We start from the raw sequence: 15,692 nt of genomic DNA, 5'->3' as shown, positions 1-15,692 counted from the left end.
AGGGGAAGAGTGTGGGGAGTGAGGAGGGAGCGAAGGGGGAGCGAGGATGGAGAGGGGGAGGGAGGAAGAGCGAAGGGGGGGTGAAGAGAGAGGGAGGGGGAGGGGGAAAAGCGAAAGGGAGGGAGAGAGAGGGGAGAGAGAAGAGGGGAGGGGGAGGGAGGGGGCAAAACGGGTGGGGAGTGAGGAGGGGGAAGGGGAACGAAGAGAGAGAGGGGGAGGGAGGGGGCAAAATGGGTGGGGAGGGAGGAGGGAGGGGAGGGGGAAGAAAGGGGAAGAGTGGGGGGAGCGAGGAGGAAGAGAGGGGAATGAAGAGAGCGAGGGGGAGGGAGGGAGCAAAACGGGTGGGGAGTGAGGAGGGGGAAGGGGAACGAAGAGAGAGAGGGGGAGGGAGGGGGCAAAACGGGTGGGGAGGGAGGAGGGAGGGGAGGGGGAAGAAAGGGGAAGAGTGGGGGGAGTGAGGAGGGAGCGAAGGGGGAGCGAGGATGGAGAGGGGGAGGGAGGAAGAGCGAAGGGGGGGTGAAGAGAGAGGGAGGGGGAGGGGGAAAAGCAAAAGGGAGGGAGAGAGAGGGGAGAGAGAAGAGGGCGAGGGGGAGGGAGGGGGCAAAACGGGTGGGGAGTGAGGAGGGGGAAGGGGAACGAAGAGAGCGAGGGGGACGGAGGGGGCAAAATGGGTGGGGAGTGAGGAGGAGGAAGGGGAGGGGGAAGAAAGGGGAAGAGTGTGGGGAGTGAGGAGGGAGCGAAGGGGGAGCGAGGATGGAGAGGGGGAGGGAGGAAGAGCGAAGGGGGGGTGAAGAGAGAGGGAGGGGGAGGGGGAAAAGCGAAAGGGAGGGAGAGAGAGGGGAGAGAGAAGAGGGCGAGGGGGAGGGAGGGGGCAAAACGGGTGGGGAGTGAGGAGGGGGAAGGGGAACGAAGAGAGAGAGGGGGAGGGAGGGGGCAAAACGGGTGGGGAGGGAGGAGGGAGGGGAGGGGGAAGAAAGGGGAAGAGTGGGGGGAGCGAGGAGGGAGCGAAGGGGGAGCGAGGATGGAGAGGGGGAGGGAGGAAGAGCGAAGGGGGGGTGAAGAGAGAGGGAGGGGGAGGGGGAAAAGCGAAAGGGAGGGAGAGAGAGGGGAGAGAGAAGAGGGGAGGGGGAGGGAGGGGGCAAAACGGGTGGGGAGGGAGGGGGAAGAAAGGGGATGGAGGGAGGGGCAGCGCCGCGGAACTCTTATTTCTGACTTCCAGACAGTCGAACATCTGGCCCAACCAATGAAAAATCGAGACTTGGAAGCGTCATCAGTCTCCAGGCAGGGGATCCACCGCCTGGTCCTTTGGAGGAGATGCTTCTCGGAGGCTCCAGGCAGCGAGGGAGGAGGGAGGATTTCCCCCTCCCCCCCCGAGTTCCCCCCCCCCATTGAGATGACCAACAGCCCCTCTTCATCCAGAACCGACCTGCCACTTGCGGTGGGTCAGAGAACCCCGCAGCCCCTTTGCCAGGAAGGGACCAAAGGGCGGAAGCTTCTGGGGGAGGCGGGGAGGGCAGTCACCCCACATGATTGAGGAAGCCCCCCCAACCACGAAGGGTGTGTGTGTGAGTGTAGGTGCCCCCCAGTCTGCCTGCTCAGGGACCCCCAAGACCTCGCTGGCCTCCCCTTCTCTCCTCCTCTGCAGCCCCACTCCAGCCGGATCCTGGGGGGCGGGAGGGCAAAAGGAAGCCTGTTCCCCCCTCCAGGGCTGACCTGAATCCCCCCCTTGAGCTGCAGCCCCCCAAGACTGAAGGGCCCCCCGCACCTTCTCCGCTTCTCTCTCTGCGCTGAACTGTCTCCTCTTGCGGTGAAGTCAAGGGAGGCTCTGCCCGGAGACCGATGACGCCGCAGAAGGGAGGGTTCCCATTGGTCCTCCTACTCTTCCTGGCCACCCCCAATTCCGAAGTTCAAGAAAGACGCCCCTCCCCCCCACCCAGACCCACCGATTCCGCCTCTGGGGCTGGGAGCCTCCGCGTCTTTCTCCCGTCCCTTTGGGGCGCTTGTGGGGCAGCAGCCATGGCTTTTCCTGGGGTCCCCCTGATGCTGCTGCTGGGGGCGCTGGCCCGGGTCCCCGGAAGCGAAGGCGGGAAGGAGACCCCCGGTAAGGAGGGGGCTGGGCGGGGGGAGGAGGGGGGCTGGGAGGGGCCGGGAGGGCTCCTGGGGGAAGGGGGGAAGAGAGGGGCTGAGACCCCAGTAGTGGGGAAAGGGGTGGAAGGCAAGACAGGCGGGATCCTGAGAAGCCTCGATCTCCGCGTGGTCTCCGCTCCCTCGCTGGCCCCACTTCGCCCAGAGGGACGAAGAAGGATCTTTGTGACTGTAGTGGGGAGGGGGTGGTGGGAAGGCGGAAGAACTGTGATGAGAAGCATTCGGACTCCCCCCCTGTCCCCCCCCCGTGACTGTGACTGGGTGGGAGTGGGAGCTTCCAGACCCCCCATTGTACCCGAATTCGGAGCCTCCAAAGGGAGGGGAGCCACAGGGGGGAACTGATGATGGGGGGAGTTCTGAGTTGCTCCCCTCAATTGGCTCCCCAAATCTCTCCCTTTCCTGAAGGGGGCTGGAGAGCCTCCATTTGAGGTGGTCTTTGGGGGGCTGTTTAGGGAGGGGGAGGGGAGAGAGCCCCGATTCTCCCCCAAATCCTAGAAGGGCTGAAGGTGAGGGGGAGAAGAACAGTTGGGGGTAGCCAGAGAAGGTGGGGGTTGAGGGGAGGGTGGGGCTGGGGGGACCCCGGAAGGATCCCTCCGGATGTCCCCATTCTTCCCCCTCCCCAGACTCTGCTTGAGCAGGGGGTTGGACTAGATGACCTCCAAGGTCCCTTCCCTAAATCTCTTCTGTGCTCTCTCCCCTACAAGGGGACTCTGGGCGGCTTGCAGGTTGCAACTGACAACAGAATATATTTAAATCTTTTAATCTATGTAATAAAGGTTAGTATATAGATTAAAAATATAAAATGTATATAAATTTGTATAAAAGAATAAAAAATATAAATAAAAATGTATAAAATATTTTTATATTAAAAATTAAAAACGTCACCTCCAGCCCAGAATGTTTCTGGTGGTCTTTTTGCCCCTCCCCCCATCCTTTCTGCCATTTTGGGGGGGCACAAAGAAGCCCCCGCAGGATCCAAAGTCCCCGGCCGAGAGAAGGTCTGCTGGACCGGTTGAGCTTCTGCCTGCCTTTCTCCACCCTGGGAGGAAGGAGGGGGGCACAGCAGGAAATGCCCCCCTCTTTCCCCCCCTTCCAGACCCCCAGGAAGTTCCACTCCCCCTGGGACCCCTAAATTCCCCTTCCGTCCTCCAGGGGGCGTCTGTCAATGAGTCTGTCTCGGAAAGCCTCCCGTCCCTCCCCCTCCTGTCCTGGCGGCTGGGAACGATGGGCCCTGGAGTCCCTCCTGACGGCCTTCCTCCCCCTCCTCCTCTCCCTCCCAGCCCATTTCCTGCACCAGGTGAAGTACGAGTGCCGCTTCCTCAACGGGACGCAGCGGGTGAGATACGTGTTCAGGCGCTTCTACGACCGGCAGGAGACCGACCGCTTCGACAGCGACGTCGGGGAGTTCGTGGCCGTCACTCCGTTGGGGCAGCCCGCTGTGGACATGTGGAACAGAGACGAGCAGTACCTGCAGTACCAGAAGGCCTCCGTGGATTCCTTCTGCCGGTACAACTACGGGGTTTCCCAGAGGAATTCTGTGGTTGGCCGGAGAGGTGAGTTCATGGGGGGGGGAGTTTGGGGGAGGGGGAGGCCAGGACCCCCTTTTCCTTTTCTTTCCTTCCTTTCCTTTCCCTCTTTCCTTTCCTTCCTTTCCTTTTCTTTCCTTTCCTTTCCCTCTTTTCTTTCCTTCCTTTCCTTTTCTTTCCTTTCCCTCTTTTCTTTTCTTTCCTTTCCTTCTGTCCTTTCCTTCCTTTCCTTTCCTTCCTTTCCTCCTTTCCTTTCCTTTCCCTCTTTTCTTTCCTTCCTTTCCTTTCCTTTCCCTCTTTTCTTTCCTTCCTTTCCTTTCCCTCTTTTCTTTCCTTTCCTCCTTTCCTTTCCTTTTCTCCTTTCCTTTCCCTCTTTTCTTTCCTTTCCTTTCTTTCCTTTCCTTTTCTCCCCTCCCCTCCGCTCTCCTGTCCTCCCCTCTCCTTTCCTTTCCTTTCCTCCCCTCCCCTCTCCTTCCCTCCCCTCCCTTCTCCTCTCCTTCCCTCCCCTCCCCTCCCCTCTCCTACCCTCCCCTACCCTCTCCTCTCCTCTCCTTTCCTTTCCTTGAGACTCTCCCGGATGAAGATTTGGTGGTTATTAAAAAAGCAAGGATGATTCAAAGTCAGTCGTAAAATCAATTAATTAACGAAAAGACTAATTAAAAGGCTTCAGGGGATTCAGGGCTCTGAGCAGCCCCACGGCTGCCTCCCCCTCTCTCCCCCCACCAGCAAAGCCCCAGAGCCCCATTGGGACCCCTTTCCAGAAGGCCAATTAAGGGGGGGCTCCCTCCCCCTCTGGGGCCTTTGGGATTTTAGGACAAAAAAAATGAATGTTCAAAGGGAATCCATGAAAGCAAATTCTTCTGTCCTTTCTCTCCAGGTCTTAGTTCTCTTTATTCTTTATTCTGAGTCATTTGCACTGCCACATCTTTTAAATGCAACAAGTAAGTAAGTAAAATAAATGAATATATAAAATTAAATAAACAAATTAAATAAATAAATGAAAAATAAATAAATGAAAAATAAATGAAAAATAAATAAATAAAAAATAAAATAAATAAGTACTAAAATAAACTAAATAAATAAAGAATAATAATAAATTAACTAAATAATAAAATAAATTTAATAAGCAATAAACTAATAGAATAAATAATAAACTAATAATAGCAATAAATAAACTAAACAATAAAATCAATCAATCCAGATAGAATTTATAATTGTGAATCAAACCCAAATCAGGCGGAATCCTGGTCTCGCGTTTCCTCTGCCTTGAGCAGAAGCTGATTCAGAGGCTGAGAAATTTCCTTCAGCCTATTTTGGGGGTCCGGGAGAAAAGCCCCCCTTGAAGCCCCCTTTTTGCTCACAGACTCAGCTTCCCCTGCAGCCAAATCCCTTCCGTCTTCCTTCCTGGGGAGGCTCCGGATTTGGGGGAGAGAGTCCAAAAACTCCCACAAACCTTAAATCTGAATTTTGGGTCCTAAGAAACACATCCTGCTTCCATTCAGCCCTGAAGCAGGGATTGTTTAATTCTCTGTCAGATTCCTTGCAAATTGCCTAGATTTGTTTTTGTAATTTACATTCTCTGTGTAATCATAATTTTATTTATTTCTCTCAATTATAAGAGAATCACAGGCCAAGCATTGTGGAAATCAAGGATTTCAGCTGCACTTTTTGCAATTCGGCCTTTCCAGGGAAATTTCACCCCTTTGATGGAAAAATCTTTCAAGCATCCCCACTTAAGAATTGCCTAAATCTCAGGTTCCCATTGGGAGCCCAGAAAACTCTGGAAACATAATCTCTTGCCACAATGAAATAAGAAATTCCTTCCATAAGAGAAAAAAAACAGCCCATCCTAAGAGAGAAAGATTTTTTAGAGGGAGATCCTTTTGCTCCTTCCCTAAATTATTGAATATTTCAGGAGAACCGACGGAGATTTTATTCTCCAGATATTTAATTTGGAGGCAAAACTCATTTTCACTCCTAAATTCTTCCCAGCAAAGCTAGGAGGAGGATCACATCCCTGGAATAGGATATTAGAATTTAGAATAGAATATAATTCTTTATTGGCCAAGTGTGATTGGACACACAAGGAATTTGTCTTGGTGCCTATAATTTAGTAAATAAATAAATGATATTCTCTCCAATTTGAGAGATGGTTTGAAATATTTTTACCACCAAAGAGGATGTTTCCCTGGAGATAATAATCCCCTGATTGATAACATTCAAGATTTAATTATTTCTTACTATCAATTCAACATTCTTGTTGTCTTGCATATTTGAAATAATTCTCATTCCAGCAATATTTAACATGGAAATTTCCTCACTTCTACTAATTTGGCTAATGATTTTTGATGACCCCTGAAAGTGGCCCAAAAATCCCCTCCCAATTGTGTGGGTGTTGTGAGTGTGTCTCTTTTGTGGGTCCCTCAGGGCCTCCCTCCCCCTCCCTCCTTTTGTGGGTCTCAGAGGGGATTTTCCCTTCAGGGAAAGGAGATTCATCAGCTTCAGAAAAAAATGGTTGGTCCAGTTTCAGTTGAGGAGACCTGAAATCATCGAATGTTTCTTGAGTCTCTTTGGGGGAATTTTCTCTTTATTTATTTTTTTTTACTTCTGAGCTGCCTTTTCTCTCCGGAGAGATCCGGGCGTCTCCTTCCCCCGAGAGGCCAAAGCTTTTCTCTGGCCACCAAGAGAGGCTCCCAACCTTCCCTCAACTCTCCCCAGAATCAATTCAGCCTCCATTTCTCTGGGAAGAATCATATCTTCCATTCTGGGCCCTTCTGTGTCTCTCATGTGGCTCCTTCTCCTCCTTCCCTCCAGCCAAGCCCACCGTCACCATCTCCCCCACCAAGATGGACCCCTCTTCCCCCAACACCATCCTCCTCTGCACCGCGACTGGCTTTTACCCCGCGGAGATTGAAGTCCAGTGGCTGAAGAACGGGCGGCCGGAGGAGGAGGGCGTGGCCTTTGGGGAGGAGCTCCAGAACGGAGACTGGACCTATCAGCTCCAGGTGATGTTGGAGACCCAGCCACAATGGGGGGACGTCTACACTTGCAAGGTGGGACATGCCAGCCTGGAGGCCCCCATCACCGTCCAGTGGGGTAAGTACCTCCCCTCCCTCCCCTCCTGATCTGGGGACCTCATCCTGCCCTGAGAAGGGGGAAAGACCCTCCCTGTGGGGTGAGCCGGAATGGAGCCTCCTGGGGGAAGGTGGGCCTGATCCTCCTGCTCAGGTGAGGCTCCTTCTCCTTCCCCAGAGCCCCGTTCCTCCAGCTCTGCCAGGAGCAAACTCTGGACGGGGATCATGGGGGCCGTGATAGGAGTGGCCTTCCTGGCTGTGGGGCTCTTCTCCTACCTGAAGAGCAAGAAAGGTGAGTCTGGGGGGCTGGAGGACAGGTGGTGGGGAGGGGACCCTCTAGGGGATGCCTCTCCTCAAGCTTAGCAGGTGGCCAAGAGGGGCCCCTTGGGGAACGTTTATGGGAACATCTGTTCTTGGACGGGCTATAAGTGAAGACAATGCAACCTATTATGGGCTATCAATGGGGAGGGGGACCCCCTGTGTCCTCCAGCCCATGAAGGGTCCTGATTGGGTCTTTTTCTCCTTCCAGCAACTCCCATCCAACCTCCTGCAGGTGAGTTTCTCCTCTTCCCCCTTATCTCAACCCCTCCTAAAAGTTATTGGTGGCTTTTAAAAATTTTTAATTGCTCCATTTAAAAAAAAAAAACATGCCTGAAGAAAATCTCCTTCCTGTACACAGAGCACATTTTTGAGATTTTGGAGAGGTTTTCCTTACAGAGACCTGAAAACGTATTGCAATGAAAGGCAAAAGCACATACAAATGCTAAAATCCTACCCAGAATTTTTGAGACATTTCAACAGGGAAGGGAAGGAGGGGGCCATTCTTTCCCATTCGTCCCTCAGGGAGGGAGCGCCCAAGTTTGTGGGCTGTTCTTCCTGACCCCCCTTCTCCTTGTGAAAATTCATACAATTTCTGGCCAAGTGACCCCCAGGTTCCCCCATTTGCTCCCCCCCATCCCAGCCCCATCTTCTCTGTTCCCATGTATTGTCTGGGGGGAGGGAGGGGGGAGGGGGGCTTCCCCTCTTGATTAACCCTCTAATTAAGACAATTAGGGAGAATTCCAGAATCCCCTGGAGAGGAAATGGGGAGGAATCCCTGAAATGGGCGGATTCTCCCTCTATCTGTCCCTGCCTGTCAACCGTCTGGGCCTGCCTTGGGGGTGGGGGCTGAAAGGGAAGAAAAATATGTTATTGACACTAAAAGTGTCTCTTTCTATTCTAATTTTCTTCCCCATCTCTTTTTCTACAGCACTCATGAATTAATCCTGCTCTCCGATGCAAAAGGATATTTTTTCTTTAGTGGCCGATGACTCTTTGTCCTCTGAGAAACGGAGGCTGAAGGTTGGGAGAGGAGGAGAATGGCAGCCTGGACCTTCTCCTGCTGAGACCCCCCCCCAGCTTCCTTTCAGGGCCGCTCTTTCTTGGGAGGGAGGGGTGGAGACCATCTAGACCAGCCATCCTCAAAATACGGCCCGCCAATGCAAAGTATCCGGCCCGCGGAGTGGTGTGATTAAGCCCCGCCCCTCACCGTGGGTCCTATCTTCCGGGGAGCCAACTGGGAGGCCGGCTGAGGGGAGATCTTGCCGGTGCAGCCTTGAAAAGCAGCTCTCGGCTTGTAAAGTCCTGCTTTCAATTAAAAGTCTTTGAAAACAAATTAAACAGGAGCTTAGGAAGGAGAAAGGCAAAAAAATGGACTGTTAAATTGGCCACACCCACCCAGTCACACGACCACCTAGCCACGCCCAGGGAGCCAGTCTGTCCCCCCCCAACAGTCTGAGGGACTCTGAATGGCCCCCTGTTCAAAAAGTTTGAGGACCCTGATCTAGACTGTCCCCAGGGACGCTGGGCCCACCTGTCACCCCATCTCTCCTGGCTTTGAACCCACAGCAGCTTCATCTACATTATTCGTCCTCTGAGTCACTTCCCTTCCCTTCGCTTTGCTATAAAAGAATAAACTTTAGAAGCAGGAAAGCCTGGAATCCTTCCTTCCTTCCTCTTCCTCCTCCTCCTCCTCTTTCCTGCCCCCACAGGAGCCTCCTCCCTCCGCTGCCTCTGGATCCACCATCCCGGCTACTTCGGGTCCGAAGGCAGAAGTGGTTCAGGAGGGGGGTGGGCAGATGCTGGGAGGGGGAGTGGTGGGACCCCCCTCCTGCTTGGAGGCCCCCTTGTTCTGTTTCCCCTCAAGCCCCAGGAACCATTGGGGGTGGGTGTACCTGAGTCTCCCCCTACATTTCACCCAGTCATTTCAGCCATTTCTCTCCATCACAACCGGAGGGCCTGTCCCGTTTTGGCAATCAGCGCCTCCTTCCCTCCCTCCCTCCCTCTTTGGGGCTCAGATTCTAATGGTATATAGGGTCTCCTCTGTTCATCTGGGGTCTTGGGGCACCACAGGAAGACTCGGCCAGTGTGTGATGGGAGGAATTGTCCCAAAGACGGAGAAGAGTTGGGCTCCTGTGGGTAATGCCTCCTCTTGCAAGGCTGCGTGGGAGAACCTGGAGGAGGCTCAACCCCAAAGGTCCCAATGGCAGAAGAACAATCTGGAACCACCTGAGGTAAATCTCCCACAGGCCATGGAAGAAAAAGGCGGGAAAAGGGGGAAACGCCCCCTTTCCACCCAGAGCAGCCAATCGGAGCGCAGATCCTCGCAGGCAGGAGGCCCCCCAGGCTCTCAAGGCCAATGGGGAGTCCGGCACCATCGTCCCCTTTCCTCCTCCAGCTTTTGGACTGGAGAGCTTCACATCTGAAGGCTTCAAAAGAAACAGATGTAATAGAAGGGGATATAAAAAAAAAAAAGAACCACACCGCCATAGAAACACAAAAAAAGAAAGACAAAAACCTCCTTCAATGCATTTGGATTGATATAAAAGGGGGAAAAGAGGGATGGGGGAATATTCTGAGCCTCCCAACCAACCAGAGGAAACAGAGGAACTTTGTGTGAATTAGCTGAGGCCCGGAGAAAGCTGCCCCCAAGAGTCATGGGGGGCTTGGACTCCCCTGGCCTCACCTGGGAGGCAGGTTCTGCACCTGGTGGAAGAGGAAAGAGGCTCCTGGGAAACCCAGCAGACCAGAGGCCGCCTTGAAAGCAGCCCCCCCTCCTTTCCCCCCATACGGGGCCTTTGCCACCAGGGGAGGGGAGACCCTGGACGGGGCCTTCTCCAACCCCCAGGGAGCCTTTACGGCCGCCCCTCCCCCGCCTCCTCCTGGCTCCTCTGATCCTCTCTCTGGGAGGCTCCTGTCAGCATAGAAGCCTTGGTGAATCAGAGAGGACCCAGGAGAGAACTAGGGAGACTATGGCCAGCAGAAGCCATGGAGGCCCTACGAGGAGATTCCTTCAAGGGCAGAAATTGGAAGGTATTTAAAGAGGCTGCAACGAATGGACAACACACTGATGGGAACGAATAAGCTTCTATTGTCTGCTTACATTCAAAATATAAGGGTTAGGGTCTATCTAGCTATGTATCTGAAATTTATATAGCCACCCATCTCACACGTGTCACATACAACAAAGCTAAAAACAGGTAATTTACATGAAAGGATTAAAAAAAACATTCAAAGCAATAAAAAATATTTTAAAAAGGAATATTAGGCGAAGAGCCACTTTTTTCAGCACCATTGTAACTTCTAACCGCTAATTCTAATTCAATGAACCATCATAAGTCAAGGACTCCTTTTTTCAATGGACTTTAACTTTGATGCTGTGACTCCCGAAGACATGGACAGGATACTGAGTAGACTGAATGCTGCCACATGTTTATTGGACCCGTGTCCCTCCTGGTTGGTGCTGACCTCTCGGGAGGTTACACGAGGCTGGCTCCAGGGGATTATAAATGCTTCTCTGAGTGAGGGTGTCTTTCCCGCTGCCTTGAAAGAGGCAGTGGTGAGATCTCTCCTCAAGAAGCCTTCCCTGGACCCGGCAGTGTTGGCAAATTACTGTCCAGTCTCCAACCTTCGCTTTGTTGCGAAGGTTGTTGAGAGTGTGGTAGCACGACAGCTCCCTCAGTACTTGGATGAATCGGCTTATTTGGATCCATTCCAGTTGGGACCTCTCAGCGGCTTTTGATACCATCGACCATGGTATCATGCTGCACCAGCTGGAAGAGCAAGAGTTGTGAGGCACCGTGTTGCGGTGGTTCTCCTCCTATCTCTCCGACTGGTGGCAGTCTGTGTTGACAGAGGGGCAGAGGTCGACCCCGAGGTGCCTCATTTGTGGGGTGCCACAAGGGTTGGTCCTCTCGCCCCTTCTGTTCAACATTTATGTAAAGCCGCTGGGCGAGATCATCTGTGGTTTCGGGTGAAGTATCATCAGTATGCTGATGATACTCAGCTGTACATTTCCACCCCGGATCACCCCAACGATGCCCTTGAAGTGATGTCCTGGTGCCTGGAGGCTGTACGGATCTGGATGGGGAGGAACAGACTCAGGCTCAACCCATCCAAGACCGAGTGGCTGTGGTTTCCGACATCCCGATATAGTCAGTTGGTGCCATCACTGACTATTGGGGGTGAGTCATTGGCCCCCATGGAGAGGGCTCGCAACTTGGGGGTCCTCCTGAACTCACAGTTGTCTTTAGAAGAGCACTTGACAGCTGTGGCTGGGAGGGCGTTTTATCAGGTTCTCCTGATTCGCCAGTTGCGTCCCTTTCTGGATTGGGACTCGTTAAATACGGCCACTCATGCCCTCGTCACTTCCCGCCTGGACTACTGCAATGGTCTCTACATGGGGTTCCCCTTGAAGAGCACCTGGAGCTCCAGCTGGTCCAGAATGCGGCCGCGCAGGTGGTTATTGGAGCAACGGTGTGCTCCCATGTGACCCCCCTCCTGCGCGAGGTGCACTGGCTCCTGGGGGTCTTCCGGGTGTGCTTCAAGGTTTTGGTTACCACCTTTAGAACGCACCATGGCTTAGGACCGGGGTATCTACTAGACCGCCTTCTGCCACCAGTATCCTCTCACCAACCAGTACGCTCCCATAGAGAGGGGCTCCTCAGGGTGCCGTCGGCCAAACAATGTCGACTGGCGGCCCCCAGGGGGAGAGCCTTCTCTGTGTGGGCACCTGCCATCTGGAACGAGCTCCCCCCGGAGATACGGAGGATCCCACATCTGCACGCTTTCTGCCGTGCCATCAAAACATTTCTTTTTCAGCAGGCCAGCTGGCCTAACCTCTCTTTTAAACTTTTTAAATAATTTTTAAAAATTTTAAATTTTAAATTTGTCTGATAAATTTGGGGTGTTTTAAATTTCGTTTTCGGGCCAATTATTTAATTGTATTTTAATGGTTTTTTAACATTTGTATTATATGTATTTTATTTGGCTGTTCACCGCCCTGAGTCCTTCGGGAGTAGGGCGGAATACAAATTCTAATAATAATAATAATAATAATAATAATAATAATAATAATAATAACAACAACAACAACAACTACTACTACTACTACTACTACTACTACTACTACTACAACAACAACAACAACAACAATAATAATAATAACTGATGGACAAAGGACTAGAGAACTATCCTCAGGTTGTGGGGAAGGCCCCCTTCAGCCACTTCAGAGGACCTTGTGGCTGCCCCACATGGAGACCCAGCCATGGGGCGGAGGAAGGCAGCCCCCGAGTTGCCCTGATGAAGAATTGAAGTTTGTTGCCTGCTGGATCCTGGCCAGTTTCTCAGTTCTGCTTCGGAGGAGCCCAGAGCTTCAGGCTTCAGGATGGCTGCGTGGGGAAGTGAAACCCAAGAGCCTCTGCAGCTGTTGGATGTGGGAGAAAGAAGGGCTGGTCTGGGGGGGGAGGGGCGTGGGGGGGTGTCAGGAAGAACTCAATCAAAGTCTTGTGGGGGAGGGGAAACCTGAAAGGAGCCCAGAAGTTCTGCTTTGATCAGGAGAGCGATGGGATCCCACCAGAGTCTGCCTGGATCTGGGGCCAATTTTGTGTGACTGGCTGTGTCCAAACACACAATTGTGGGGCAGGTTCAGACTCTGCCGCCTCCTTCAGCTGCAGGAGGGGACCCAGTTCTGGCCTGCTGAGGCTGGTGCTGCTCCCCCCCTCATCCTAGGAAAGGATCCAGGCCACCTCAGGATAGGCGCCCTGTGGGATGTCTGCCTACTGCAGCTGTGAGAGGGTTGGGGCTCTGAGCCCTGGCCTGGTCTGGTATTACCAACCATTAGCTGGTATTTTATCCTCCGCCCTCAACAGGTGGCAGCTGCCCAGCCTCCAATGACTTCACGTAGCTGAGAGAGATAAGCCTGGTTAGCCTGAGGATGGGAGACCACCAGGAAGCCTCTGGGCTGCTGTAGAGGCTGAAACTCCTCCAAGACAAGGAGGGAGAAGCTTCAGGCCCTCCTCGAACTCCCCTCCCTCAAAAGATTCACTTCCCATTCCTCTTTCAGCCTTGCCTGATCTCTCTGAAAATCTCCCCCTCCCCCCTTTCCCAGTTCCTGGAAGAGGAGCCCAATTCCCCTTGTCCAGAGAGGGGGGAGAAGGTGAGAGTGGAGCCGAATGCAGAAATCCTAAAGGGGAGCAACAAGGGGGTCTCCCCTTCCTTGCCCCTTGCCTCCACCTCTAACCTCAGTAGTGTAATGTATATAGTTTTGGCGGGAAAGTTTGAATGTTAATTGCTCTATTCTGATTGGCTAACTGCCAGGACTGTAAGGTATATAAAGGGAACTGTTTCCGTGGGTCAGTTGCTGGATTCACACCATGAAGTAAAGAGCTGTTGTTACTCACGACCTGGCTTCTGTGTCCTCATTCACCCCACATAACATGGTGGGATTTTGAGACAAGAAGCTATGGAACGAGCTGAGGCCATGAAGCAACATAGAGAGCTGAAGTCTAGAATCCAGCCAGGCAGACAAGCAGAGCATCCAGAGAGAAACGAACGCGATGTCTGCTTACATGCCACCAGTGCCTTTCGACCCTGCCAGAGAGAAATGGGGGTCCTACATGGTGCGATTCGAGTGTTTTCTGGAGGGTAGCGACCTACAGGGTCTCTCAGACAACCGAAAAAGAGCTTTATTCTTGAGCCATTGCGGACCCAAAGTGTTCGATATGGCAGAGTTACTATCTGAAACGACCCCGGTTCAGGCTATCTCATGGCAAGCTCTATAGGCTGTGCTGAAGGCACACTACGCTCCAGCACCCTCCAAATTTTTGCAGAGGTACGACTTTCGCCAGCGGTTGCAGTGAGAGGGATAACCGATCAACGCGTACATGGCTGCCCTGCACAAGGCTACGACGCATTGTGAGTACCACGACCTTGATGACGCACTCCTAGAGCAACTAATCTGTGGCATTAGAGATATTCGCCTACAGAGAACACTGCTTGCCCGGGCAAATCTAATGCTCCACATTGCGCTTGACGAGGCAAGGGCTCACGAATCCTCTACAAAGGCTGCAGAGACCTTACAGCGACCAGCATAAGCCGGGACAACGCAACAGTCGGCCCCGGTACATTGCGAGACGGCCCAAACCGAAAGCAAGGAGGAGTCTGACGAGGATGTCTTCCAGACCGAGAAATACCGGCGGGACCAGAGAGAGCATCGAAAAGCCAGCGCAAGTTGCAGAAAGTCCCACCATTGCCAGACCTGCAAGTTCTGGGACACCGTTTGCAGGCGTTGCAACAGGAAGGGTTACCTGGCAAGGGTCTGCAGAGCTACTCAACCAGTCAGCACAAGCCACAAGGCGGCTCCAGCCAACCAGAGCCAGCACCGCAGAAAAGGACCAACAAGCATGGCGACTACAGAAAGGGCGCGAAATTCGAGAGCTACGAGACCTGCACCATCAGCATTGGCCAGGCAAGCACAACTCCGGAGAAGAAGGTATATACAATGGTGGAGATTGAAGGAAGTGAGTGCAAGATGGAGATCGACACCGGCTCATTTCTAACTATCATGTCATGGCACAAACTAAAGAAAGCTGTACCTAGTGTAAAGAAGCATCAGCTACAACACCAGAGATTAGACTATGCGATTACCAGGGCAACCGGATCCCAGTGGAAGGAATCGGCGTGTTCCAGGTTGAATATGGGGAATACCAGAAGAAACTACCCCTCACCATGGTCAGCGGAAACCTCCCAAGCCTCCTGGGGATGGACTGGTTTAAAGCCCTGGGCATGAAGTTCACCAGAGTCTGCAACATAAGCAGCACCCTGAAGGACAACCTGATGCAGGAGTTCCAGGACATGTTCGACGAACACCTCGGCCCCAATATTGCCCCAATCCGTTTAAAGCCTAGGAGGGTTCCGTTCGCCCTAAAGCCAAAGATAGACATTGAGCTAGACAAACTCATCAAGCAAGGGGTGCTGGTTCCCATCAACTACAAACAATGGGAGACCCCAATTGTGACCCCAGTTAAGCCTGACAGATCAGTGCGCATCTGCGCTGATTATAAATGCACAATTAATAAGGCTCTCCAGCAGAGCGCTTACCCAGTACTGATCGTACACCATTTGCTGCATTCTCTAGGCCCTGGAAAGATTTTCGCAAAACTCAATCTTGTGCAGGCGTACCAGCAGCTGCCGGTAGATGGCTCTACCACAGAGGCACAGACTATCGTAACGCATAGAGGTGCCTTCAAGTGTACTAGGCTCCAATTCAGGGTCAGCATAGCTTCTGGACTATTTCAGAGCACAATGGAGCGACTGGTGCAGGGGTTGCCAGGGGTTGTACCCTACCTCGATGATATACTCATCACCGCAGCAGACGAGCAACAATTGGGAGACAGATTGAGGGAAGTGCTAACGAAATTCAGGACTGCTGGCCTCAGTGTTAAACATAACAAATGCATGATAGCAGTCCCATCTGTGGAATTCCTGGGGTACCGGGTAGATGGAACTGGCATCCACCCCACTGAGAATAAAATCAGAGCGATTCGGGAGGCACCCACCCCAAAAAACAAGGCGGAACTAAAGGCATTTTTGGGCCTTTTGAACTTCTACGCCCAGTGGTGGGTTCCTC

The 15,692-nt window shown here is 52.8% G+C and overlaps 2 protein-coding genes across 3 annotated transcripts in view; one reads left to right on the top strand and one right to left on the bottom strand.

Annotated features, from left to right (window-relative positions):
- The window catches only part of LOC117660204 (H-2 class II histocompatibility antigen, E-S beta chain-like), a 325,613-nt gene that overhangs the window by 191,556 nt on the left and 118,365 nt on the right, over window positions 1-15,692 (bottom strand). The window lies entirely within an intron of this gene.
- On the top strand, window positions 1,308-7,108 carry LOC148116116 (H-2 class II histocompatibility antigen, E-S beta chain-like). Its single transcript, XM_087888273.1, has 4 exons — window positions 1,308-2,101; window positions 3,426-3,698; window positions 6,486-6,767; window positions 6,924-7,108. The coding sequence occupies exons 1-4, from the start codon at window positions 1,840-1,842 to the stop codon at window positions 7,106-7,108; spliced, it is 1,002 nt and encodes a 333-aa protein (XP_087744399.1). The 5' UTR covers window positions 1,308-1,839.

The sequence above is a fragment of the Pantherophis guttatus genome, chromosome 2 (assembly GCF_059756535.1).
Source record: "Pantherophis guttatus breed Tessera chromosome 2, ASM5975653v1, whole genome shotgun sequence".
NCBI lineage: Eukaryota > Metazoa > Chordata > Lepidosauria > Squamata > Colubridae > Pantherophis > Pantherophis guttatus.
This window is presented reverse-complemented; position numbering and strand designations above follow the sequence as displayed.